This window comes from Hirundo rustica, chromosome 12 (assembly GCF_015227805.2).
Source record: "Hirundo rustica isolate bHirRus1 chromosome 12, bHirRus1.pri.v3, whole genome shotgun sequence".
NCBI classification, from domain to species: Eukaryota; Metazoa; Chordata; class Aves; order Passeriformes; family Hirundinidae; genus Hirundo; species Hirundo rustica.
The window spans coordinates 3,533,869-3,561,450 of record NC_053461.1 but is presented as its reverse complement, the minus strand read 5'-3'; the positions used below and the strand labels follow the sequence as shown (position 1 = coordinate 3,561,450).

Here is a 27,582-nt window from a genome sequence, read left to right as displayed (position 1 = left end):
CTGTGGGCTGACTGAAGTATTAGGACAGCACTGTGTTCCTGTTAACTGCAACATTTGGGGACACACACCACTGTCTTAGGATATTCCATTTGTACTGTTATGCTCTTAGAGAGAGCATAGGCAATCCAGCAAAAGACATTACATTTAGACAATGCTCCAAAACTGCTTTCATCTAAATTATTATTAAACTCTTGACTGCCTGGAGACAGCACAGGTAGCATCCAGTTAAGTACTCACTACTTCTGCTGGATAGTCTATGATCAGTCACTTGGATATTACTACTGACAACTTCTGATTTGTCTTGGATTCTGCTGCAGTAAGGATCAACATGGTTTTTATTAATAAATAAAACCCCAGACCCACAACACAGTAAATGTGTGCATGAAACAGAACCTTCTGGCTATTTGATATACCTTTCTCAAGTATATTTACTGATCCAAGCAACTGGGGGACCAAATGCCAAGGGTTATTCTCCCAGGGAGTACTGCCATAGCCTGGTCCTTACATCTGTCTTCTTTAAGAATCTGTTCATTTTAAACAATAATTTGAGTAGTCTGAGTGTTTCTAATTCTTATTATTGCACAGATCACTTGCGTTTATGCTGGTGTTCATTACCTTTTCAAACCTGTGATCACTGTTGCAGATTATTACTGCAAGCAGTGCGTCCTGTTCCTTGTACCCTCTCAAACTGTGACTTTGTTTTCATTCTCAGTTTATTGCCTCAGCTTCTAGATAAAAAAACTCCACACATCTTTCCTATGCTAATCAAACTCCTCAGACTTCTCTTTCCTCTGTTTGTGTATTTTGAAAGCTGAGAACCAAACTGTATCAGCAAGGCATACTTATTTCCATATTCTCAGTAGCCTCCATCCATTTCTGATGTGGAAAACAACTCATTACTTCCAATGAATTACGGAACACAGAGTACCAGGGTGCTGCAGATGAGGTGGTTTTCAACTAACAAAATTGAACTACAACTTCTTGCTAGAGAAAGTTTGTAAGAAACTGAGATGTTAGCCAAGAATGAGTTTTGGGAAAGTCCATGAGGCTGTTAAAGACAGGTGCAATTCTTACATAAGGAGTAATAATTTATGGAACAAGTTATCCATAATGCCAGTGGCATATGTTGTCAGTTTCAGAGATTTTTTGTTTCTTTGCAGTGACCTCAAAAACTACTGGAATCATACAATACACTAAAGATACATTCTTGGTTTTGTTAAGAGAACCATTTGTTTTTTTTCCCCTGTGTATGTATCAGCTGCTTGCTGAAGCAGGGCAGGCGGCTGACAGTGCCAATCCTGGATGCCCTTTCTCGTCTGGATCTTGATGCAGAACTTGTGGCTGAGGTGAGAGCTGTTACAGAGCACTTCAACAGACCCCAGGCCCTGCTTAGCAACATGAGAGCTGGAATTCTTTCTTCATTCCAAGTATTTTGCTAAATCTGACTCCTGTAGGCCTTCAAAAGTCCTGAGCCCTTGAAGTTGGAAAGAGGTCAGAAGTTAAAGCTGGTTTTTGAAACATGTATGAGGGATTCAGTGAAGAGAGAGAGGTTTTCTGAATGCATACTGTAACAGCCAGGAATTTCAATCACAGCTGTTTTAGCAAATGCAGAAGCACTTTGTTCTGCTGCAGTAGTTTTTTACTGCCTTAAACCTTCTGATTGTCGATATTTCATCTTTTTTAAATACAGTGTCCAGACTAGACTGTTCTATTCTAAGGAAAGGCAGATTGATGATTAAATAATTAAAGAAGGTTTTCTCTGCAGAGTGCTTATAAAGGAGAAGAGATGAGCCTTTTGCATTGCTGCACTTTTTGGAGTTGGGCTTCTTATGAATAAAATAAAATTGGTTCATTTGAGTGCATAAATAGTGTTTTACATAGTCCCAAAAGGCTGGTGCTGCATAGCAGGCTACACATCCACCATGCTTTTCCCTTTTGAAAGCCGGTTAAAAAGTGATGGAGCCAAGCTCTTGTTGAAGAGTGATATGGGGCAGTGGCCACAACAGGCGATTTAGGTTTGGACATTTGGAAAAACAAGTCAGGGTCTCCAGCATTGATGTAAATTATCAGAGGTGGCAGGGATTGGAGGTTTCCTCCATCCTTCAAGACTCAGCAAAGCCAAGGTGAGTCTGATCTAGTACTGACAATATTCCTGCTCTGAGCAGAAGGCTGGGCTGTAAGTCTCCAAGGATTCCTTCCCACTAGCATAACCATGTTTCTGTGAAGTGTTGTCTCCCAGCTGATGGAGTGTTGCTCTCCCCTCAGGTGCGACAGTCTGCCATGACCATTGTGCCTTCTGTAAAACTGGAAGATTTGCCAGTAGTAGTCAAATTCATCCTCCAAAATGTCAAGGCAGCAGATGCAGTAGAGGTACAGTATCTTTTTCATAGTGAAGTGTGTGTTTTCCACACCGGTGTGTGTTTTAACAGAGGGAAGTTGCTTCACACACAGAGCTGCATGTTTTTAATGTTTTCAGGTAAAATTTTAATATTGCCAGGGATCAAAGCCAGCCTTACTGAGCTATCAAACACACTTTGTTTCATATGTTGAGGAAGTCTCAGCCTAAGCCAAAGGAAGTTTGTGATCTGCCCAAACCTTTCAGGGAGACCCCTGTTAAAAAATGTATGCCTATGACATGGAAGCCAGTCTGTGCTGGTCCACTGCATTTGAACAGCAGTCAGGTTGGTAAACTTGCATGTCCCAGAATTTCTGAGGCTGTCATGTATCTTGCTCAGCTGCTGAAAAGAATAAAAACAGTTCACAGCAACGTAAAGCAGATATAGATGGGAATTTTACAGAGTAGGTCTTAAAAAAAATTCCGTCTTTTGTATGACATAAAGGTGAAAAGTTTTGCTGGTTCATTTTATAAGCTTAAAAAATTAAATTTGGACATGATTAAATACTTGTGAATCTTTACAAATATATGAGTTTTGATTTGTAATTTTAGGGTTACTATAGGAAATAGTTTTCTTTTTCTGTTCTTCCTCATTTGTCACATTGATTTGTGCTTTACAGGTGATTTCTGATCTTCGTAAGAGCTTAGATCTGTCATCGTGTGTTCTGCCCCTGCAGATTCACAGTTCCCAGAAGAAGATTAAAAGCCAAGTCCAGACCAGGTATTTGAACAGGTTTACCTGATTCTCCAAGGGCAGGATAAGACGAGAACTTAAACTGTTCCTCTTCTAGTCTCTCTGGCACGAGCCTAATTTATCCCGTGGAAAGGCACGGACACCTTTATTCCTTCCTGCTTGGTACTAATGCAACACATTTGTCACTCCTTGTCCAGCCAGCTTCCCCTGCCATGGATGTGGTTCCTTTTGAGCCATCTGCCTCTATGTCTGCACGGGGATAAGCAACTTCATTTATAATAATGTTGCTACCAGTTTATCTGTTTACCCAGTATGTTTTCCATTGATTCTGTGACCTCTGTTTCCACACTCTTGTGAAACTCCCTATCCTTGCCAGAGCATTCCCTCTGGACAATGGATGCCTTCAGTAACTGCTGTGACTGCTGGGCTGCCTTGCACCTTCTGTGGCAGTATTTGCAGGGACTGAGTCTCCTCCTTTCTGATGATTTGCAGTTCTTCCCTGAGCCAAGTAACCACCAACCAGAATTGTGTGAAGCTACTTTTCGATGTGATCAAATTAGCTGTGAGATTTCAGAAAGATGTCTCTGAAGCATGGATTAAGGTAAGATACATGCTTCAGTCCTCGTTTCCTTATTTTCCTTGATTGAGCCTGAGCCTTTCTTGAAATCAAATGTGGTATTAAAAGACAAATGTTAGCCCTTCATTTTACTGATGCAGATTTCATTCTGCAAGAGAGGAAAAATGTGTACCCATATATTGAGATTAAGCTATGTGAAGCCTTAAGGTGCTTGAAAATGTCCTGCTAGAAATTAGTATCAACTTGTATTAGGTTAAATTTAATTTTAAATTGCATTTCAGTGTAAACCATGAGGCTGTTTCTTGTCCTCATTATTCAGTACCTCAGTTCCTTTCTCAAGCCTGATATTTGAGAATGTCCTTGTTCAAACTCAGTTTTCAGCTATTTTTTTTGAATGCTTCCTGGATTCTCTGTTGTTGGCAAGATCCAGTTTGCTGACTTTGATAGGTATCCTGCTGTAGAGGAGAGAAATCTGTGAGCAAGGTGTCACAGACTTTTGGTGTCTACCTTTTTTGATTTGATTTTGGAATATAGTATTGTACTGTAGCCTAACAGCTTGTTTGTTTGTTTTCTCTCAGGCTATTGAGAACAGCACATCTGTGACTGACCATAAGGTAATAGTTCTGCTCTGTAAGTGTCCTCCTCTCCTGGTTTCTTAAGGGCTTTCTTCATGGTTGTAGATTAAGAGATTTTTGTTGTTGGAGCAGAACTTGCCAGTGATGTTTCATGGGTGGTTCTTTTGGTATTGGATTGGTTCCAAGTATAACAACCATCCATTTTCTTTGTAACTCTTGGTTCATCCTTTCCTAATGTTAAGGGACAGAGTTACCCTGCTTTAATTCTGTCCTGCTGGACTCATAAGGCTTTATTTCAAGTTGTGACTCTTGGGACTTTTTGAGCTCTTTTTTTCTTCTCAGTTTAGACTTCAAGTTTTGACTTGGAGTTACCTGGACTATTTAATATTTCAGCATAATGAGTGGTGGTTATTTCCTCTAAAAGGTTCTGGATCTGATAATTTTGCTGCTAATCCATTCTACAAACACCAGGAACAGGAAGCAAACTGAGAAGGTCTTGAAGAGCAAAATCCAACTGGGCTGCATGCCACAACAGCTGATGCAAAATGCCTTCCAAAACCATTCAACGGTCAGTGCTGATCCTGCTTTGGGACTCTCTTTTTTAGCTCTCAAAGATCTTGCCAGATGATGATTTAGTCCTGTGCTGCATTATTTATAGTTTTCCAGTAATGTTCGTGTACTTCTCTTTTATAATTTTTAGTCCAGATCAGTGTCCCAAGGCACATGTCCTCTGTTGTAACTGTCATGTGGTTTTTTTGGAGTTGAGCTTTCCTCAGCATTGGATGTGTTGAAAACAAGCAAGAGTAATTTCGTCTTTCATGATGTCTGTATTTCAGGTTATCAAAGACTTCTTCCCTTCAATCCTAGCCCTTGCTCAGATGTTTTTGCACTCAGCACACCCAGCCGTGGTCTCCTTTGGCAGCTGCATGTACAAACAAGCTTTTGCAGCCTTCGACTCCTACTGCCAGCAGGTACAGTGTGATGGATGCAGCTGTTTTATTTGGGTTTGCACTTTGTTCTAGAGTATGTCATGATCCTTTAGGGGACAGGGTTTCAGACAGTTGGAAGCCTTTGGAGAGAGGTCTGTGCCAGAGAGCAGGCCAAGAAGGAGATGGGGAACAATCACAGCAAGACTGGTAGCAAGTGACTTCAAGCACAAAGATTGTTGTGATTATCTGTACTTGATCGATATATTCACATGAGCAGAGCAAGGCAGATATTTCTCTGTTGATATTTTACTGTGGTTCTTTTGGCTTTTTTCCTAGGAGGTTGTGACTGCTTTGGTGACTCATGTGTGTGTTGGAAGTGAGACAGAACTGGACATTTCCCTGGATGTGCTCACAGATTTGGTGGTGCTGCACACGTCCCTGCTGATGCGCTATGCCACCTTTGTGAAGGTACGTGCATATCTGGGTTTATACTAGATTTTGGGTCCCTTACACCACTTTGCCTCAGATCCAGAATAGGCCAATACTTCTCCAAAATAGAAGTACTGGAAAATCTTGTACCTGTAAAGTTTTTCTGTCTGGAGAAAGGCAGTGGTCAGAAGTGAAAGGTATCTCCTGTCAAAGTGTGAGCTGTAAGATAGGCCTGTATGATTTTTTGACTGGGGGAAATTGAGATAGACAGTTCCCTTTAGCTGGACGATGCTTAAATTGCAGGCATGGAATGGTGTCTACAATGGAAGGAAAATGCTGTCTTTATTTACATGAGCTATTTCAAAACTTGGCAAAAAAACCCGCCCCATTTGTGGACTGCGCATTCTGTCTATTGAAAGACTGGCAGTACTTTAGCCAGTATTTGAATCCCAAGACAAAATTGCTTGCAGAGATGCAAAAAGACACATCCTAAAATTTAAAAGAAGAAAGTACTCAGTGGGGAGAAAAAAAAAATGGACTACTGAGTTCTAAGAATGATAAGCAGGGTCAGATCTGCCCAGATGCCTATTTCCAAAAGTAATAAAAGTGGATATTGAGGGAGGAGCTAAACAGCAAGGCAGGCATGTAATGGTACTTTCCTTGAACAGCCCCCCATCTGCTGTGGTTTGTAGCTTAAGGACAGCTTGTTTTTAAGAGCCCTTGAAGAGGGTGGGTGTGGCAATTTCCACACCTCTCTGGTATTTTGGTGGTCCCTGTAATTTAATTATACATTGTGGGAAAGCTGTATACTTTTTGCTGTTTAGTTGGTTGATTGTTAAATGAAAATTACTTGCTTAATTACTTGCTTGTCAAATACTTTGAATCCTGTGACCAAACCTGCGATAGAAAATAGAGAGCTATCATTTGTCCTGAGCACTCCCAAAATGCTTATGGTATCCAAATTATTCTTCCTGTGCAGTGTCTGAGGAACTCCCATAATTAAGGCCAGAGCAATAGTCTGGCACTTTTGTTTGTTTAATTTGAGTGTAGCTTTTTCATGCGTGTACAAAAAAGGTTAAGTTAATTATCTTCCCTGGGGTTGACGATTAATGTGTTTTTGAGAATATGGAAAGGGATTCTTGATATTCTGAGCTAGTTTGTGGCTTCTCTTACAGACCATTTTAGACTCTACGCAGAAACTGAACCCGTGCCAGATTCGGAAGCTTTTCTACATCCTCAGCACTTTAGCATTCAGCCAGAAGCAAGAAGGGAGCTACATCCAGGTAAGCAGAGACACAACAGGAAGTTGTTCAGGCTGTGCCTTGGTTCTTCTGCTAGGTTAACTAACTACTGGAGTCATCTATGAACAGTGACTGATGTCAGGATATCCTTGAGCTTAAAATTCTCTTCTCCCCAAGTGTCTGCAAACCAGCCTGTGGCTCTAGACTTTCCACCCTGATATTGAGGGCTTATCACGGTGACTGTGCCTCTCATCTTTCCCAGAAAGGTCCCCTTCTCTTGCACATCTAAGACAGGCAGAGTTGTTAGACATGTTGTTGGAAGGGTACTGATGGTAGTCCCTAGTCTAACCTCCCAGGCAAAGTGGGACCGTCACCAGCATGGTGTCATGTTGATTCTTGCTTTGTCTAGCTGAGCCTTGAAGGCTTGCAAAAGTGTAAATTCAGCAGCCTCCTTGAGCGGCTCTGTTTCTCCATCACTTAGAAGCCTTCAGAAAACACAGTTCAGCTTCTTCCCTGAGATGTTTGTATTGATTCAGCCACTTAAATTCTGCACACCAGAGACAACAAAGACTTCTCTTGTTAAAATAACTGGACTTCGCAGAGCGTTCTGCTGTGACTTGGTAGACTTCACACCTCTTGGGCCTCTGGTTTAAACACCAGAAGCTGCCAAACCTGGTCTGTCTAAATCCACCTTCATCTTGCACAGGATACCTCATGTGACTCAGCTGCAACATAACAGTGGTGGCACTGGATGCCTTTGTCTGGATTTCTGAACCCTTGAACATAGCAGATAAAGAAATAATTCAAAGATATTTATTTCACAACAGAGATGTCAGGGTTTAAAATCTTCCCGTTCATAAACATCAGCTCTTAGAAATTAGGACTATTTGTCTTTCTCTGAGTTCCTGTGTAGTTTGTAGTTGTAGGTATGTTTGCACATGCTAACTTGAGACTATAAAAGGAAACTGCTCTTCCTCTCCTTCTGACTGATCTGTGGCATGTAAAACGGCATGTCTAGTAATTTTGTCCTCCCCACTCACCCTGTTAAACTGGAGCTCTTCCCTACTAAAATTCCCAGTTGCAGGGCAGGTTTAGCTCCTTTCTGGCCTAGGTTCCTCAGTGATTTCCCTGCCTCACACCCTGAGTCTTATGTGTGACTTGTGAAAATTGCTTTGGCAACGCACAGTGTGACTTTGCAGCCCAGGAGGACTTGCCATCAGGATATTCTGCCTGTCACCCTCGGAAGTTGTGAAAAGAAGGGGAGGAGTGTCTAGAATTTATATTGAGCTGAGAGCCTGTAACTGTGGAGAACAAATTTTGGCAATTTGACTCTTATCCTCAGTAATACTGAAGACTCCAGGAGTAGGTCACCAAAGAAATCACTATCCTGAGAGCCAACTACCTCTTTGCCTTCTCCAAGTGTTCTTCTAAGCTGATGCCTCTTTAGACATGAGGATCTCTGCAGTAGATCAAGCATTTTTCCTTGCACTGCTCAGTTTGTCTTTGGACCTTCACCACAAACTGCTCCATCCCTCAGGCTCCTGAAGTTGACAGTGTTTTGAAGTGCAGCTCTGCAGCTGCTCTTTGGATGCGACAGGCTCCAAGACCACCTGCTGTTTTTTTTAACATACTCTTCTATTAATTATAGTTGAAACCTGGACCAACTACATGTTCTGTGTAGTAGTTAGAGCAAAGTCAAACCAAATTACTTTCAATACTGTTTACGACCTTACTTGGAGTTGGGATCAATATTTTCATAATAATTGAAATGTCAGAATGTGCATTCCTTAAGCAAAGCTGTAATCCTACTAATCCATCCCTCTGAAGCCCTTGGAGATGGCATTAAGAGAAGATGCCAATAGAACTGTGGGTGATGCACACAAGTACCTCCGAGGTGACATGGTCTGTGTCTCTTTTCAGGATGATATGCACATGGTGATCAGGAAATGGCTCTCCAGCACTGTTCCCAACCACAAACAAATGGGGATTATTGGTGCTGTTTCCATGATAGGCAGCGTGGCATTAAAAAGGTGAGAGAAAATGCAGCAAAGATACATTTAACATGGCTTTCAGTTCAGGCCTGGAATGAAACAAAGACAGGAGGGCATTGCCTTTGAATTCATGCACATCTTGGGCAAATTCAGGAACTTAAAACTCTCTTCTGCATACTCTGGTGTTTGGTATTTCAGCCTGTGCAGTGCTGCTCACCTGCTGCTGGTCTCAAAGGCATTCCAAATTCTTTGTTAATGCCTGTTTGTGGATCCCTTGACCACACTACACGACCTGTTGCTTGGAAAAAAATTGAACACTGGTGGACTGACAACAGATCAGCTTCTGCCTCTAGGCTGAATAACCTGAGGTGTTCTGTGTTTGAATCCAGGGAAATCTAAAAGGGAAGAAGTCTCAAACAGCACCAGGTCTTTTCCTAATGTGTTCCAAAGAAATCTTTTTCATGTGTAATTCTCTGATTTCTGGAGAGAGAACCTTGCGTGTGTGAGATGGGTTTTGCTGAATCTTGAGTCTTGTGCCACAACAACAAGGTTATCAATTGCTTCCAGGAATGAAGGAGATGCTGCTTCACTGGAGAGACCAGAGCTGAACAGTGAGCGTGACGGGCAGGTGAGCACCAAGAACGGGGCAGTGCAGGACACAGGGAGGATGTGGTCAGCAAGGAGGGGTGACTGGAAATGCAGTCTTAACTGAAGTACTGTGTGGGTCTGGGAGCTGGCTTTCAGGAGCCTGGGATTGTTTTACATTGACCGCAGAGCCAAAAGTCTGTTTAAAATGGTTTTGGAGAAAGAAAGGCGCCTGCTGGTGTTGCCTCTGCTACAGGAGAACAAGCAGCACTGCAGCCATTTAGTGAAAGTCTTCTATCCAGTTGTTATTTCAAAGGAAAGAAGTAGGACAATCTGCTTCAGTGAGCCAAAGGTGACCGTGGCCACCCTCTCAGCTTTAGTAGCTGTTCCTTTCAGGCTATCCAGAGAAAGTATTTCTGCTGCACAGGATTGGCCTGGGAGCCTTTTTCCTTAGTTTCTGTTAACCTTCTCTGCTGGCACCCTATTTAAGGGTGATCCTGAGCAGACTCTTTGTGTTATTTCATGGCACAGGACACTAGAAGGCCCATGTTCTTTCTTACATCTGTGTCTTTTCAAGTATATTCACCATGGGTTGTTAACTCTAGAGATGAAGCTTTGAATATGCCTCGCAATAAATTAATGTAAAAAGGACTGAAGGTAAAAGCTTGAATTGGATCCATTTACCTTACCCATTTCTGCACTGTTTTTCTCTCCTTTCAGTTGTCTACCCTGCTGGAACTTGTGGGCTTCTGCTGCGAGCAAACACCAGAGGTCTTGGCTCTGTACTATGATGAATTTGCCAGTTTGATTGAGAAGCAGAAGGGCAATTTGGACTTGCAGCTCCTGGTGCGTTGTAGAGCAATTTGAACTTAATCACTTACATGAATTCTTCAGAAAAAATGATGTTTTCCTAACATTGGTGAGATAGAGTCAATTCAAGGATTTCACTCCAATCTGGGAACTTTTTGTTTTGTTCTGTTTGAGATTGGTCAGATACAAAATCCTCATTCAGCTCTCTTGGCATTTTTTGATTGTGGCAGATTGCTCATTGTGTTTTCACAGCTTCTTTTTTTTTTTTTTGTGAAATTCTACATGACAACGGGGAAGCCTTTTAAAGGACATTAAGTAATATTTCAGATCATGCTATTCCTATTCATAGACAAAAGTAGAATCTGAAAGAACTTTAAACTTAGTATTGAAATTGGATTCTGGGTCAGACTATTAAGACTATCTGATCCCTAAGATCTTGGAAGGGCCACAGGAACTCCTTTTACATATGGGCTGCTTTCCTCCAGCCAGCTGCTCTGTCTCTCTTCATCTTTCTGGACCTTGTAGCCAAGCCCATATCCAAAGAAGAGGGAAGAAATTGGTTGTGCACACTTAGCAATGTTTCCTGTCTCTGTCTCCCTAGGCAGCCCTTGGGTCTCCTTGCAGGCCATGGGGCTTCATTACTGTGATGGTTCCAGGATACTTTTGCCTGGCCTCATCTTCGGCATCTTCCACTGCTGCTGCTGGAGTTTTCTTCATTGAGCCCTTTTGCTGAGCAAGTGTTTTTTTCATTTCTTTATAGGATGAGTTTGGGAAGAGTCTGGTGGAGGATTTTCCCAATGACTTCGTGGTAGATCTCAGCCCCACATTGCATGGGTATGCCCCTCACAAAAAGCATTGGTAGTGTTCCTGTCGCTGAGAACTGAGGTTGCCAGCAAGACTTTGTCTGTCTTTCCTTGCAGTTCATTCTTGTTCCCAGTGAAGTCCTTGTACAATCTGGATGAAGATCAAAGTCAGGGAGCAATTGCCATTAACCTCTTGCCATTGGTGTCACAGAGTGAGCTCGGTAGGGTCACCGCTGGAGCAAGTAACCAAAGTAAAAGGTATTTGACACTTATCTGTGGGGTGGCTGCAAAGGCAGTGCTTTCATTTGTGCACTTCAGGTGCCTGATAAGGAGCTGGTCAGAGGATTTACCAGTTTTCAGAGTTCTTTTTTTTTTTTTTTAATGCTAAACAAACTCAGGTCTGGAAGCATAATCTGGTTGGGAGCTGGCAGTCTGTTCTGGTTTGGTCTGTTTAGGTGATCTTGGGTGAGTCATGATGGTAGACTGTGCTAAACCCACAAACTTGCAGCCAAAAATGAAATTCAGCTGAAAAATCAGGGTATTGTCTTTGGCAAATGGAACAGGAAGCCTGTAAGATATAAAAAACTCTAACTAAACAAGAGGACACCAAAGTTAAAAGAATCATAAGTCATAGACTTGTTAAGGTTATAAAAGGTTCTTTTTATTTGTACCTTCACGTAATTTTTAGTTTATTGACATAAGATTTTGTTGAGATTTTAGTTGTTCTTTAAAAAAGACATGATCATTTCAAAATGAGAGAAAATATAGCTACTTTGCATGCATCTATGGAAAAATGGTTATTCTTGTCACTCAGAATTGGAGCAGTGGCACACTGCAAAACATTGAAGGAGGTTTTCTCCACTGCTTTATAACTGTGTTGTGCACAATTATCTTATAGTTGCTTCTGAATTACTCAACTTTGATTTCCACCAGAAGTAAATCTGACCCTATGTTTTGTTCATTGCAGCCATTTTTCTGCCCTTATGTGCTTTTTCAGAAAACTGGTAATCACCAGTTATTAATTTGTGGGAGGTTTTTTATTTTAACCCACGTGGTGCATTTCTGCTCTGCGTTGCTCCGACTTGCAAAAAGAAAATAGAAGGCATAGGCAAGGTGGCCTGGGAAGGACACAGGAAAGTGGTGGGCTTTCTGGAGATGTATAAAACATAAGATCCACTCCACTTCTTTTCCCCCCACCCCAGAGCAGTGTCACCCATGTGTCTGTCACCCTGTTTCCGGATGCTGAGGCTCTACACTGCAGAGCAAAACAGTGGAAGCCTGGAGGAGATTGATGCCTTACTAGGTATGGGAAAGGGACTTTCTGTAGAGCCTGGCTGCCTGCCTTGTTCCTGTGCCAGATCTGCACAGACTTCCTCCAGCTGCAGGAGGAGTTGTGCATTTTGTGAAGGAGGCTGAGATGCTTCATGCCCACAAAGTGGGAGCTGGGGGCAGTTGTTCTGTCTGGGGATGGAGTGGCTGATGGGCCTTACTCCAGAACAGCCACTGGAATTGATGCAGGCTTTGGTAAGAGGCTTGGTCAATGCAAAGACCAGAACATGGGTAGCAAACAGTCCAGTTTATACTTTTCTTGCTCTGTGCCAGGTTGTCCCCTGTACCTGACTGACCTGGACGTTGAAGGGAAGCTGGATTCTCTATCCAAGCAGGAGCGGGAATTTCTGTGCTCACTCCTGTTCTATGCTCTCAACTGGTTTCGTGAAGTGAGTAGAGCCTTGTCTGCAGCAGTGGAGGGATGAGGGAACCCTAGGAGAACAGAGGTTGGTTGTCCAGGAGGGGAGGGAGTATTGTGGTCTTTTACTGTGGTCTTTGTTACCAACAGAAAGATTGTGCTCACTTTCAGAGAGGCTGTAGAATTTCCTTTCTTGGGGATGCTCTGTACTCTGTTCTATAGCTCTGTGAGCTGATAGAAGGGTAAAATGCAGTGCCTTCAAGCAGATTTGGACAACGTATTGGCTAACATCAATGGTCAGTGGGATTTTTTCCTGCTGGGGTTATTCTGATAACATGAGAATGGCAGATTTGGTGGCAATTCCGCATTCCCAGGACTGCCTCTTTCCTGGCAGACCTGGGAAGTGCCATGTGGTCTTCACCGCCACAGGTATCACAGAACATGACAATGTGCTTTCTGCTAATTCCTCTTGCTCAATTAATATTTTATCTATAGGTGTTGTCCTGTTGCTTTTTATAGATTGCACCAATTGTATCCGTGTTCTTGTGGACTTCTGAAGAGCTTTGTTCATGCAGTCTGAACCTGGTCACACAGGCCACTTGTGCTGTGTTATGTATTTATTCAGGACTTGACAATGTTATTCAGAAAAGAAAAAGTAGCAAAGTGGGTACAAATCTCCCTAATTCTGTGAGCTTGGTTTGTATCTCTAGGTTGTAAATGCCTTCTGCCAGCAACAGGATGCTGAGATGAAGGGGAAAGTTTTAACTCGATTACAGAACATCGTAGAGCTGCAGAATGTGCTGGGAAAATGCTTGGCAGGTGAGTATGAAACGTTTGTACATTCTGGGCCTGTACCAGCTGTGAAGTGAAAGGGGTTGCCTTAGACACCAGTGGAAGAAGCAAATGGTAACACACACTGCAGTTTCACAGTGGCAGTTTTACAGACAGTTTTAAAAGTCTGTGTGTGGACAGCTGTAATTTTCAATTTGTCCAAATCCAAACTGCTCTTCTTAATCACTTCCTCAGTGAGGAGCACACAAATTACACACTCTAGGGTCACAAGCACACAAACTTTTGCAGACCCCCCCAAGTATTGACACACCTTGTCCATCTCCCAGCAGCCTGCCCAGATCCCAGGCACTCTAATCTGCTTCACTGCTCTCCTACTCGCTGCAATTCCAGCTCACTGCTCGTTAGCAAATACACAAATTCTCACACTTATGTCACAGACTCCACACTTTCACCAGGACGGTGAAATTTACGATACTGCCTTCAGATATGTATCTGGCCTGTATGTTGTCATTCAGGAGCTGAATTAACCCAATTTCTGCATTTTGGCTCTTTCAGCAACCCCTGGCTATGTTCCACCACCAGCTACTTTTGACTCTGAGGCCCCGGAGGCTGTAACGTCCATTACTGCTGCTGGGCCAGCCAGAAAAAGGAGTGGTAAAGAAAATTTAAAATGTTTAAGCAAACAGATATGATGGGGATTGACTGACAGATTGCAGTGCAGCCATTGTGTTTGCCTAAAGTATTAAATTCTTAGCAAAGTCTATCTAGATGGAAATTTTACCTCATCAACTCCTGTTGCAGCTGAAGTGGAGATGGAAAAATATCCTACACCAAAGAGGCGTTGGATAGTCTGTCTCCCTGGGAGAGCTGATGCATAGCATTTAACAGTGAAAATCTAGGGCTTTTATTGATTGTCTTCACCTGCCAAAGTACTTTCTGCAGCACTAAGTTCTGTCTTTGATGGGTTTGTGGCATCATCTGGTACTGAATCTGTGGCTTGAGCTGCCTTGCAAGCCCCTGAGCTTTAGTTTGTACCTAACCAATGTCCTGGGAACCTTGTCATGGTCTGCTGCACAAGGAGATCTTTCCTTCATCCTTACCCATTGCTAGCTCCCACAGAGAAGACACAGAACTTGCCTCTCAGTTTTCAAGCTGAATCAAATTTGCTTTGTTCTTCCTGTCTCTAGTTCTGTTTCTAGATTAGATTTATTTCTAGTTTAGATTAGCATTTCCCGGGAATACGTATGCCTTAAGCCAAAGTGGACAAAAATTCACATTCCATTCAGTGAGAGCAGCTGGAGGAGGCCACAGATCAGAATGCCGTTCCCTCCTGTGCCAAACCCATTGTGCAGGGTCTGTGCTTGTCATGTAGGAGTGTGCTGGAGGCAGTAGGAAAGTTTTGACTGTTCTGCAGACAAGAGGGGGGTTCCATCACTTTAGACAGTGTATTTTGAAGGAGTACTTCCTCTGTGGACCTGTGCTCCATGCTTTCTTAATGCTGATTAAAGTCCAGCCTGTGCTGGCTGCAAGTGCTGCCTAGTGCTGAGCAGTGTGCAGCCTTCGGTTCTGAAGCTGCTTTTCTGTTTAAGGAAGGAAAAAGAAGGCTGATGGCAGCAAAGCTGGCTCTGCAGATCGTTCTCAAGCAGATGACAGTTCTGAGGGGAACCAGCCTGATACCGAGCTGTCTGAGCTGGACAAGGTGGGTGTACAGCCCTGGGGACTCACAAGGAAGACAGAACAGGGAAGAATAAACAAAAGCTCTGAGAGAGAGGTTGTTAATTCCAAAGTTAATCACAGTCAGTGGTTCAGTTCTGCTTTCTGACACCTGCCTCCCATCACAATTTTGTAAATTGTGTCTGTAGAGGCCACTCTTCTGCAATTTCCTTTTCAGACTGCTGCTGACAGAGAGGCAGGAAATCCTCTGGCACAGCTGCAGAGCTATCGCCTGTACTTCCGAGAGCTGGACCTTGAGGTGTTCACTGTGCTGCATTGTGGGCTGCTCACGAAGTCTGTCTTGGACACAGAGATGCACACAGAGGTGAGTGGAACAGCCTGAAACCTACACTGCCCAGCCCTTGTGTAATGGCCTCTCTCCAGAGGCTTTGGCCCTCTTTGTTCCACTGAAGTGCACCACAGGTTGGTGTTAGGATGTGTTAGCCCAGGGCTGTGAGCTGGGGACCAGGAGAGCATTCAAGGCATTGAGAAAAAGAAGGCTTTCCTGAGGAGGGCAGACATGTAATGTAGTAATGTTAAAAACAAACTACTGTAAATATTGCATAAAAGGCGAAAGATACTGTATAACATGTATAGACCTAATGGAAAGAAAGGGGCTTTAATACTGAGCACAGGTAAGATATAGGGTGGTAAATACACCAAGTATTACCTGTCAAAAAGAACCTATGACATAAAGTAAAGCCTGTTTTGCAAAAACTCAAGTGTCTCAAGGCATCAGGAGATCATAAACAGCACAAATGTGGGATTGGAGTCGCGGAGGTGCTCTCAGTGAGCAGGGTGCTGTGTATCATCTGTGAGCTTGTAAAAATTGTATTGCTATGTCTGTGGAAAACAGAAGTGCTTAATCTTGTTACCCTCTTTGTAGGCAGGCTGATTCTGTCCGGAGTCTCATTTTGTCAGACTACAATAAATGCATAAAATGAAAAGGTCACAGCAGGCTGGGGCACAGCCTTGCAGAGAGCTGCCTCTGTGCATGCAGGTCACAGGCCAACTGGAAGACTATTTGACAAGTCTCTTGGGCTGTGTGGCATTTATTTCAAAATACTTCTTGACTTGGTGAATTTTGTGACTCTCTGTGCTTAAACCTCTTTTTATCTTTAGGAGCTTATTTCAGTTCCAATGTATATAAATCTGGTGTTCTCAGTTGCCTCAGCTGTTTAGAGCATCAGGATGGCTTCATGCTTTGAGTAACCAGAACCAATGCTCCATACCTGCCATGGGGGAGCCATAAAACCAAGCACCTACCAAATAAGTCTGTCCTGAGGTTAACTAGTCCAGGAGTCATAAGTGGAAACAGGGTAAACTGGAGCTTCAAGGCACTGCAGTTACATCTGGGTCCTGGGACTGACTGTTCTTTTAATTGCAGGCTCGTGAAGTTGTGCAGCTGGGGCCTGCTGAGCTTTGCTTCCTTCTGGATGACCTGTGCTGGAAGCTGGAACACGTGCTGCCCTCTGGCTCCACAAGGAGGGTGCCCTTCCCAAAGGCAAGAACAGCTGCAGGCAATGGGTCCAGGCCTGGGCTGAGGCAGAGCACATCAGGGGCAGCCAGGCCTTTCCTGAGAAATGTTTCACAGAATTATTTTCACTTGTTTGTTCAATGGAAGTGTGACACCCGGCTGTGTGCCAGAGCAGCACCTGCTCTTTCAAAAGCCTTGTGTACACTGCTCTTGCTGAAGTGTTTGCAGCATCTGGTTCTCTGCATGTCTCAGGAAAGGGAATTTAACTCAGGGAATCTTGTAGCCTCAAAACCTCAAGTGACCCTTTTCCTAGCCCTCTCTGGGGAGACTGGCTGTGCTGTTCAAAGTGAGCCAGGCCAGATGGCTGCAGAAGCAGCTGCATCCATGTTTCTGCTTTTTCTGCATTAGAAACTCTCCTGAGTGCAGGGACTCCTTGCTGATGCCTTCAGGAGAATAGTAAATGCATGTTCCACTGCATTAAACTGAGAATGCACTGCAACTGGATGGGCTCCTCATATTCATTGTTCTTTCTCCTTGTCTTTCTACCTATCTTAATTCCCACATGCAGAGACTGTCTTCTCTTAGTGTTTGAGTAAGGTGTCTTATTCTCTATCTTAAAGGGGTTTTTCCAACCTAAATGATTTTATAAGAGAGCTGTGTGTCACATCTGTTTTATCCTTTTAGTCGAATGTTACCCACTTGTCTGAGTTGGTGTTGCTTGTTCAGCAGAAGCCAACTTTCCTACCCTGTGACCCTTCCTGAACCTGTATGGCATCAGGAATTGCACTGCTTGGCAGCAGTCTAAGATGTAGCAATTGAAGTTATTCTCAAGAGAAGCTAATGAAGCAACTTTAATCTTTTGGGTTTGCTGCAGGAAAGAGGCAACAAGGATATTGGCTTTTCCCATCTGTGTCAGAGATCTTCCAAGGAAGTTGCTATGTGTGTGGTTGATCTACTCAAGCCATTGTGTAAGCACATGGAGAACATGCATAACTACTTCCAGGTCAGTGGAAAGCAATTTTGATGAAAAAACCCCTCAAGTTTTGTATACTGTAAAGATACTTTTCATTGTTTGGGAGGAAAGGAGTTATTCTGTTTTCTTCAGGTTTTTTAAACATGGAATTTATGGAAATGGATTCTTGTGCTTTTATATTTCTTTGGAATAGTGTTTAATTAATTATTTGTTCTGTACTAAAGGCAGCTGTACAAAATCAGGGTGCAGAAGATGAGCCAGGAGTGAACATCCAGGAGCACCAGCTGATGTCCTCTTGCTACCAACTGCTGTTACTGACTTTTCGCTCCTTATTTGCTTGGTGAGTTTAAAAGAAAAATCCATAGTTGTACCCATTTATTGTTGCTTCTTCTTGTTTCTTTTCTTTAAAGTGTTTGCACCCTGCCAAAGGCGTGTCAGCCAGGAAAAACAACCCACTGCAGTGGGTGGAGGCTTCTAAGTACTTCTTAGTTAAGCCAGGCTTCGTTGCCTGATTCTGAGGTGTGCTAAAGCTGGGTAGAATTCAGTCAATGGGGTTTTGGGTCAAGATCAGCATGACAGGTGTACTGGCACACCTAGCTGTGCAACTTCCAGTCTGCCTAGGGATCTTGGAATTTCTTACCCATCCTTTCCATTTCCTTCCCTTCATGCTTTCCTAAATTGTGACTGCCTGAATCCTGAGTGATGGAAGAATTTCTTTTGCCAGTGGGAAAGGATGAACGTGTATTTCACTGGCAGAAAGTCAGTGCTTTTGATGCATCCGAGCTGGATTCATTAATGGTCATTAATTAACTTCTGCATCTGCTAATATGATCCAGGATAGTATCATAAAAGCTTTTTTCTAAACCCCAATTTATATTTGCATGTGGAAAGCATTTTACCTTTGTTGTACTTCATAAACAGTAGTAACTGCACAAAAAGGGAGGTCTGAGGTCTGCTTCCTGTTGACCTCTGCTGGAGTCTCAAGGCCTCTGATCCACTCCTGACCATTCTCAGATTTGTCATTTCCTCTCTAGTGTGACTGTTGGTTGTTCCTGAGTCCATCTATCTTGTAAATCAAAGAACCTGTTCAGTTTTGTACCACACAATTCAAGATCAGTTTTGCTGTCCAGTGTAAAACCTGTTCTGCTGTAGGTCAGCAAAACTGGGGTGAGCTGTCCAGCCACTAAAATTCAATAACCAAATTACAGCTCTCTTTACATTTGTTTAGTCAAGGCCTCTTACGTTCCCAATTGTTAATTAACTTGTGTGGTTCGGGTGCACTTGAGCATTACCATTATCAAGTCCACCTGTTCAGTCTGTAAGAATTGGAATGTGGATGTATTTGATTATTTCTGGCATACATCACAGACACTGGGAGTTCAGAGAAATAATGAAGATCTCTAGAGTTTTCCCCCTGTTAGTTTTCTGTTGTTCAGGAGATGGCCACCCATGATCAGTGCATTTGCTCAGCAACTGCCATTCCACATCCTTTGGTTTAGGTCTATATAGCATTGGCTTAGTATATATGGACCTCCACTTATGGTAAATGGCCTCTCCTCACCAAGCTAGATCTGCAGTCTAACTGAAAATTTAATACTGTTTGTGCTCAATACTTTCCATTCCTACTGAGTTTTCAATTTTTTGTGTCCCTTTATAACTTTCATATTGCAGGACTTGTCTTGAGTATCCAGCTTCTCTTTTTTTTCATCCTGCCAAATAGGCTTAGATAGGCATTTGCATCTGGTACCTCTTCTAATCTGATGATGAACTGGACTTTTCCCCCCCAGGAATGGTTTTTCTCAGCATGAAAACGCTGGCTTGCTGAGGTCAGCTCTCCAGGTGCTTGCAGACAGGCTAAAGCCAGGAGAGACAGAGTTTCTTCTTCTTGAGGAACTGATAAGGTAGAATCTATATTTCACAAGTTTGAAATTAACAAGTTGCAGGGATTTTTCCCTGTTTTGTGTGGGCACTATGGGTAAATGTGTGTTTGGGAGCTCTCATAAAGACTACACTCACTTCAAAGACAGCTTTGTATTTAATTGAATGGCAGTGTAGTCAAACCTCATTAAAAGAGTAAAAAATGTAAAATATGCACGAATCTGTGGATCTCGTTTGTATGCTATTTGAGCGGAGATTAGTAGGATTCACAGAAGGAATGACTATGTTCTGGAGAGTTAAAGTGCTTACAGGTACACTAGGCAAACACAGTATATATAGCTGTTGTTAGACTCAGAGTGGCTGGGGCTTGAGAGAATTTTCTCAGTGACTGAATTCCTGTGTATTAGTGGCTTATCACCCCTTCTTCAGAAGGGCACTGCCAGAAACAAAACACTGGGATATGGAGACCTTGGATCTGAGATGGTCTAATGCTTCCTTTTATTTATGTGTGAGACATTGCCCTGTCTACACTTTACCTTTTCCCTTTCCTGTCATCCCCAGTGAGAGTTTTCAGTACCTCCTGAATTTCCAGCAGAGTGTTCCCAGTTTCCACTGTGCCTATATCCTCACTCAGCTCCTGATTGCCATCGCTGAGAAACCCATGTCTGGCTGGAAGAAGGACAAAATGGGTAATGTGTGAAGTCACTCATCTCAGATGAGCTTTTGTGTCGTCTTTTGCCTTTTAAGGGAGAGATTTCCCTTTCACATCCTGGTAATCTTACTGGGTGAACATTAATAAAGGGAACAGCAGTAAATATATTGGACCCTCTTTGGTATTTGTTCTGCTGTGCCTCAGTCACAGGCAGACAGGCAGACTCCAGCTCTCTCAGATACTGTTTTTAAAAATCAGAGCTTCACAGGTTCTAAGCATGAGCCTGCTGTTCAGTGTTGGTACCAGTTTAATCACTGGTTATGGAGGTAAGTGATCACAGACTTGATGTGATGTAACTTCCTATTGTAAGTACAGATGTCTGTGACAGCTCGTTTCCAAAATTTATGGAAATGAGCTGCAAATACAGCTGTTACTCCAGGGCAGACAGAGGAAAACCTGTAAATTCTCAACCCCATGCAACAAATGTTTTCAGTTAAGAAAGCTGCTCTCATGGATTAGGACCTGTTATGTAGGATAAACAGCAGATAAAGGACAGACATGGTTGCAGGGAATATACAAGAAAACTACTTGACCTTCACTTCAGCACACACTGAAGTAAAGACAGTTGCCTCTTTCAGCCATTCCTTGTCATACTAAGACACCTCTAGATTTGTCCTTCTCCAATCCCCATAGCCACACAGAACTGTAAGTTCCCTCCTTAAAGACAATTTTACCATTTTAAACAGTCCCACGCTGGAAGAATGACTGAGTGTGGCAGGCAATAACCTATTTTAACTAATCATTTCCTGTTTTTAAACAATTCTGCAAGAGACAGGCAGGTTTGTTAGCAGTTTTGATTTCAGAAATCTGTAGACTTTAAACTTGTCTGTTCACATTTATTATTATAGTGCTGTGGCCAAAAGGCCGAGTCACTTGTTATTGGAATTCCATTTCTAGAAATGGATACCCTACGGGTTGTGTATGGCCTAATTAAAAACAAATAGATGGCACACTGTAGGAGCTAGCAAACAAATAAGGTTTAACTTAAGTTTGTCAGAAGTGGCCAGAGGTGGATCATGGTTCTGATGTGAGCAGTTATTCCAGACCAGGAAGACGCTGGATGTGCAAATGCTTTGTTATCATGATGTATGTCCTTGTGGCCTTGCAGCTTTTTAGGGAAAATGCATTCTGACTTAGAAAGTTCAGGCACATGAGGGGTAGTGATATTGTGATCTTTCAAAAAATCATTTGAACACGCTGCTTTTATATGGAAGAAGGATTTTTTAAATTATTATTATTATTCTTTCACTAAGTTATCCCTTATGTTTCTCAGCTTCTCTAGCAAAGCAGTTCCTCTGCCAGTCGTGGGTGAAGCCCAGTGGAGACCGAGAGAAGGGCAGCCAGTTCAACAGTGCCCTGCACACCCTGCTCTGGTAAGGCCCAAGCCATTCCCTTTGGCATTCCAAGACACTTTTTTTAGTGATTACTGTTGCTGCAGAGGAATGGCCCCTCTGAATCATAACCCTCCTGCTTGCACAGTTTGACCTAAAGCCTTGTTTGTACACTGTTTCTAAAGCACAGTTTCTTTCTTGGCTTGAAGTGTGAGGTGCAGCTGAGCACCTTTCCTCATCAGGTTCTCTGTCACTTGTGTCAAGAAGTTCTCATCAATGTCCTCCAGAAGACTCCTGGATTGCTTATGCCCTGCTGGGGTGTCCTTCCAGTAGGTGTCACAGTGGTTAGCATGCCATGAGGATCAGGGACTGCAACATGGGGTACTTCTGGCTCTCTGTGGGAGGCTTTGTTGCCTTGTTCCTGATCCAGGTGGCCCATAGCAGACAGCCATTTCAATGTTTGTTCTCTCTCATAAAGGGCAATTCCATCGCATCCTCTTCCCAGCCTGTCCTTCTGAAATACTAGAATGGGGGAACACTGAATCTATGTGTAACTTTTAATGACATCACTCTGACAGTTCTGAGTAGTGCTTTGGGTTTCCTGCATGTGATAGCCTTTGGCAGGGCAAAGCTTGACAGTTTTAGGCCATGTGTTTCAGGTAGGGCAGTGGTCAAGGCCTCGTGTCATTTTGCATAATATCTACTGATCAGCTCTGTTGGTTTTGGATTTAGTGTCTACCTGGAGCACACAGATAACGTCCTGAAAGCCATAGAGGAAATCTCCAGTGTTGGCGTTCCTGAACTGATGAACTCTGCCAAAGATGGATGTTCTTCTACTTATCCTACACTAAGCAGGTAATTGTAGCAATAGAAACTTTGAATTCTATGATATGCATAATGATAATTTCTGCTTTTAAATATTTAGTTTTCTTATTTTGTGGCCTATTGTGATTTCACGTTGGTACTGTGGTGGCTTCTCTGGGCACTTGTAAACATTGTTTTGGCACTATGCAAGAGGTAGCACGTGGTAGCTTTATGCCAAAGTGGAATGTCCTGTGCTTAACATGATGTTGAGTTTATTGCTGTGAGCCATTTTAACTGGAGAATGAATTGCTGGCTGTCATCAGGTGCATTATCTCTGTGCTGCTGTCGTGGTATAAAGCACTCTAAAAGTCAGCCTCAGAGGCCTGGGGTGGCTGTAGGCAATCTGGGCTGGTATGCAGTGTGCAAAACCACACTCAGGGTGCTTTTGCCCTGGCAGAGGAATTTGGAAGCAGGGATGAAGAAAGTTCCTGCACTCTGAAACTTCCAAAATCATCTTATGCTGAGAGGTGCAAGTCTTTCACTGTGCACCCCTACAGCTGCAAGGAAGTGGTGGTGTCTAAGTGTCATTCACACTGGGGAAGTGCTAGTGACTTCCCAGGATTCTCCATCTGTCTGGACAATTGGGCTGGGCTAGACCTGTTTATGAGTCCTAGGGCAAATCTGTGATTTCCTACTGAGAAGGATGCCCAGCTGAACAACCTTTGAGTTTTCTGCATCATTCTGGTGACAAACAGCCTATCAAAATGCTCAGAGCTGACATTCAGTTTTTTTCATTTTTCTCCACAGGCAGACATTCCCAGTTTTCTTCAGAGTCATGATGGCTCAGCTGGAAAGTTCAGTGAAAAGCATCCCAGTTGGGAAACCATCAGACTCAAGTGAGGTAGGAAAATTAATACACTGAACTCTCTGAGGGGAAGAAAAGTTAAACTGGACAGTATAATAAAGATGTATAAATTGGAAAGGAATAACTTCTGAACTTTTTCTAGGAAAGGCAGTCAAACACCTTCATCAATGTATATGAACATTGATATGCAGGGTAACATATAATTAGCATATTTTTTCCTGTTTTGCACCATGTCAAAAATGTAGTAAATCCAGCAGAAGCTGTAGAAAATGGGCATTAATCATCAAAATACTAAACTGTGTAGTTGGTCTGCACACCTGTGTGGGAGCACAACATTGTTTTGCAACCAAGAGCTGCTCTGAGAGCAAGCAATTGAGTTAACTCCTAGCACTTAAAGCCACAGATCAGGCTGGAATTGCCATGGAGTGTTTTTGCTGTGATAAATATGCTTGTGGTAAAGCTTTGTTCCTCTGTCTTCAACAACAGCAGTGCTTTGGGTACAGCAAATGCTGAAAGCACATCCAGCAAGGTGAGAGGAAATGCACCATCTTGGGTTATTGTCCCCTTGCATCCCATAGGTGCAACTGGAGAAGCTGCTGCACTGGAACATCGCTGTGCGCAATTTCCACATCCTCATTAACTTGGTCAAGGTGAGGTTCTGGTTGTTTTTCTGCTTCACCTCCAAATTCCCAGTAAGGCCCAGTGTTCATAAGGCCCAGCCTTATGAGCACCAGGGAAAAATGTGAAGTGTGACTGACTAGTGGAACAACCTGGAGGTGATAATTAAAGCCAATTATAATCTGTGCCCAGTCCCACTGGATGAAATATCCCCTTCTGTCAGTTTTGGAGCTGGTTCATTCAGTGTCTCTGAGTGTGATGCTGTCTGGTCTAGAAGCTGATAGGTACAGCTCCACTTTTCTCCTTGCGTAGGTTGATCATAACTGTTTATTTTTACATATCTGAAGTAATAATTGACAAGCCCAGGCTTTTCTATACAGCAACAATCACTGGAGCCCTACTTGTGCTCCAGCATAAAGGGTAGAGCTGGACAACTTAGTTCAGTTTTGTCCATAGTTCAGTTTACTCCAGGAACACCGTGGTTACCTTCACATTATTTTGCCCGTCTCAGTTTTGCTTTGTCTATTATGTGATTATTTGCCCATCAGCTGGGCTTGGGTCTCTTGGGTCCCAAACTGTTAAGAACTTTAGACTCATTGAGATAATTTTGTGCCATCTGCAAAAGGTGCATCTTAGATCACTGAACAGCAATCCTGCCCAGGGCTTCCACCTGAGGGCTGCTACAGTTCATGTGCTTATGTGGTGTTCCTGCTGAAACCTGAGAATGGGTGTTGCCTTAGAGCAGGTTCACACATTCACAGGGGTGTGCTGTGAAGGGCCGTTTTTAACTGGGTGCTGTGCTTACATGGTTTTCTTTAGACTTGTGGACTGATCTGACACTTTTTTCCTCTTGTCCATGAAGGTATTTGACAGCAGGCCTGTACTCAGCATCTGCCTGAAGGTAAGCAAAAGTTCAAGATAACTGAAGGGAGCAGTTGAAGTACCAGCTTTCTTGAATGATTGCCTCTAGTGCAGTAGAGTGGATACTGGATGGATTCTCTGGAAGAAGCAGATACTGTGTTCCTCACACCTTGCTATACATATATATGTATAGTGATTCTAACATTTTGCATTTAGTTCAGTTTTATTCTCAGATGCCTGGTGGATAAAAGCAGGGATGTGTACAATGATGAAACCATGTCCTTCTAGCATCTCTTTGCAGTGATTAAAGTGGGACCCTTTACTGATCCTGTATATTCCAGTACAGCCTTCACATGAATATAATCTTTTTCTAAGCAAGAACAGTCCCTGGGGTAGCTTGGAAGATTATTTCATTATCTCATCTGACTTTGTGATGGTTCTTTGAAAAGGAGTTTAAATTTGCTTTCTGATATATTTATCTCTCTTTTATAGTACGGCCGCCTCTTTGTGGAAGCATTTCTGAAGCTTGCCATGCCTCTCCTGGACCACAGCTTTAAAAAGCACACGGTAATCCTGGAGACAGAACTGGCTGCAACCAGTTGGGAATCATGACTGATACTTCCTGCATAGATGCATTTTACCTCAATCCCATAACCCTTTGAAAGGATTGCTAGGACTAAGGCTGTTTCAGTATTCTTATTTCCCTATGGAAAAGTCCTTTCAGAATGATTTGCTGGTTTGCTTATTTATTGCAGGACGATGTGCAGAGTTTGCTGAAAACCTTGCAGCTGAGTACCAGACAACTTCATCACATGTGTGGCCATTCCAAGGTGAGATAAGTTCCAACTGCAGCACAAACTCCTGTCCTAAGGATGGTATTATTTCCCTTCCACTGCTTTTCTAGGGCATTGGCAGGTTCTACTTGCATGCTTCCGGCAATATCTGTGCAAGCAAAAACTGAAAGAAGGTGAAACAGACTTCCTTAATGGCCAAAAGTTGAAGCATTTATTCTGGAAGTGTCTGACTTGGATGTTAGATCAGGTTGGCATAATATTTTTAGCACAGAGGTTCTGGACATGTTTGGTTGTTGACGTCTGTAAGGGGATGGTCCTGAGGACACAGGCTAAGACCTTAGAGACCTTGAACAAAGTACAGATGCCAGGCTGATAACACAGGAGAGAAGCTTTGCCAAAGATGAACAGCCTTGTGAGTCAGAAGAATCAGCAACAGGAGGCGGATGGGGAAAAGCCCTGCTCAAAGTCCTCTTGAGGTGGCTTCTATGTTGTTATGTTGGTAAGGGCAAAGGGAGAAGCAGGATGGTGATAACTGTCTGTCTGTCTCTGTGGGAGACTTGGGGCAGGAAGGAAGGAGACGATTAGAACTTTGCTTACAGTGTGGAGAGACAGTGCTTGTTGCAAGAGACAATCACACAGGAGGAGACAGAAAGAACTTCATGTGTGCTGCTTTGTTCCTGACTCCTAAAAGGCTCATGAACATTTGTCCAAGAAGGGAGCTTTGCCAAAGTTGTTGAAGAGAGAAAGGCGACTACCAGCATGGCTTCCAAGCCAGATTTGCTAACCATTTTAGGCCAGAGCTGGCATCAGGATCATAGATATTTAGCTGAAGATCAGAACATGCTGTTGCAGCTCTCAGCACAGGGTGAGAATTGGAAGCTGGCACAAACCCTAACAATGCTAAAAAGTCCTTCTCATGTTTGAAACTGAAATCCTCATGCCTGCTTTAAAGTCACAATTCACCTTGTAAGAAGGATAATAGCATTGCAACTTTCCATGTTATGTTTGTCTTTGCACCTTACCAGCATTTTCAAGTGCTGTGTTCAATGGTCCCTGTTAGCACACACCTACAATTAATGAATGTCTGTGTTTTACCACTTCTCTGGTACAGGTCTCTGTGCCAAATCATTTTGCAAGAATGAGAAGGCAGAAACTGAATCTGGGGCAAGTAAATGTATGCAATGAATGCTCCATACTTGTTTGAAGAGGAGTTGACACCAAAATTTGTTAAACCCCCCTTGATTTCACTTTCACACAAACCTCAGGGATGCTGGCTAACCCATTGTGCAATGTGACCTAAGATTTGTCACTCTCCCTCAATACCTGTCTCTTTAAAGAGCGTTACACAGCAGGCAATAGCAATCAGCTTCACCTGTCATTTCTGAAGTATTTGTCATTTCCCCTTTCACACCGAGCCTCTTTTCTGTTTACATATCTAACCCTGGGCATGTGGACAGTTTCTGGAGACAGATTTTTGCCAGTGCTGTACTTTGAGTCTCCAAACTGCCTGCACACAGTTGGGCAGGTTCCAGGTCCCAGGGAGCACTGAGTGTTTGTTGTGTCATTAGCAAGGGTTCTGCTGATTTGGTTCTGATTAGTGCTGATGTTTGCTAGCTCCTGCCTGTTACATAGGCTAGAGAACAGCTTGCTGTTGGTAATCAGTTACCCATTCCCTGTTGGCAGAACTTGAAGCAAAGCAGTGTTCCTTGGCCCAGGCATGTTGAGCTCTTCCAAGAACTGCAGGTGACCTGAATTCGGGGTACAGATAATGAGAACATCTTAATCCCAGAGGATTACTCAGTATTCTCATGAAAGAGAAAAATACTTATATACAAAACAATTGTGCAGGTTTCGGCAGGTTGACAGGCTTTCTGGTTTAGCAATGACTGTTCTGTAGTGCAGATTGAAGCCTAGCAGGAGGAGATGCTCACCTAGAGCTAAATACCTGGCATAGCTGCCCTTCCTCTGGTGGTTTTTGCTTACAGAAACTCCATCTGTTCCTCCTGTCCTAGTTCTCCAAAAGCCAGTGCTTCTTTGCTCCGGAGAAG

General features: G+C 43.0%; 1 protein-coding gene across 2 annotated transcripts in view; it reads left to right on the top strand.

Moving 5' to 3' along the window:
* FANCD2 (FA complementation group D2) overlaps positions 1-27,582 on the top strand; it is a 35,297-nt gene that overhangs the window by 6,380 nt on the left and 1,335 nt on the right. For both annotated transcript variants that reach the window (XM_040076194.1, XM_040076193.1), the window contains exons 10-41: positions 1,259-1,346; positions 2,266-2,370; positions 3,016-3,116; positions 3,582-3,690; positions 4,245-4,280; positions 4,666-4,809; positions 5,078-5,212; positions 5,507-5,638; positions 6,775-6,882; positions 8,761-8,870; positions 9,399-9,459; positions 10,137-10,262; positions 10,987-11,060; positions 11,147-11,287; positions 12,232-12,332; positions 12,632-12,747; positions 13,427-13,535; positions 14,064-14,162; positions 15,098-15,207; positions 15,400-15,546; positions 16,609-16,725; positions 17,573-17,701; positions 17,896-18,011; positions 19,459-19,572; positions 20,111-20,238; positions 21,535-21,634; positions 22,325-22,447; positions 23,204-23,297; positions 23,840-23,911; positions 24,742-24,780; positions 25,233-25,307; positions 25,496-25,570. In XM_040076194.1, coding sequence (XP_039932128.1) covers positions 1,259-1,346; positions 2,266-2,370; positions 3,016-3,116; positions 3,582-3,690; positions 4,245-4,280; positions 4,666-4,809; positions 5,078-5,212; positions 5,507-5,638; positions 6,775-6,882; positions 8,761-8,870; positions 9,399-9,459; positions 10,137-10,262; positions 10,987-11,060; positions 11,147-11,287; positions 12,232-12,332; positions 12,632-12,747; positions 13,427-13,535; positions 14,064-14,162; positions 15,098-15,207; positions 15,400-15,546; positions 16,609-16,725; positions 17,573-17,701; positions 17,896-18,011; positions 19,459-19,572; positions 20,111-20,238; positions 21,535-21,634; positions 22,325-22,447; positions 23,204-23,297; positions 23,840-23,911; positions 24,742-24,780; positions 25,233-25,307; positions 25,496-25,570 — 3,334 coding nt within the window. The remainder of the gene's footprint in view (positions 1-1,258; positions 1,347-2,265; positions 2,371-3,015; positions 3,117-3,581; positions 3,691-4,244; positions 4,281-4,665; positions 4,810-5,077; positions 5,213-5,506; positions 5,639-6,774; positions 6,883-8,760; positions 8,871-9,398; positions 9,460-10,136; positions 10,263-10,986; positions 11,061-11,146; positions 11,288-12,231; positions 12,333-12,631; positions 12,748-13,426; positions 13,536-14,063; positions 14,163-15,097; positions 15,208-15,399; positions 15,547-16,608; positions 16,726-17,572; positions 17,702-17,895; positions 18,012-19,458; positions 19,573-20,110; positions 20,239-21,534; positions 21,635-22,324; positions 22,448-23,203; positions 23,298-23,839; positions 23,912-24,741; positions 24,781-25,232; positions 25,308-25,495; positions 25,571-27,582) is intronic.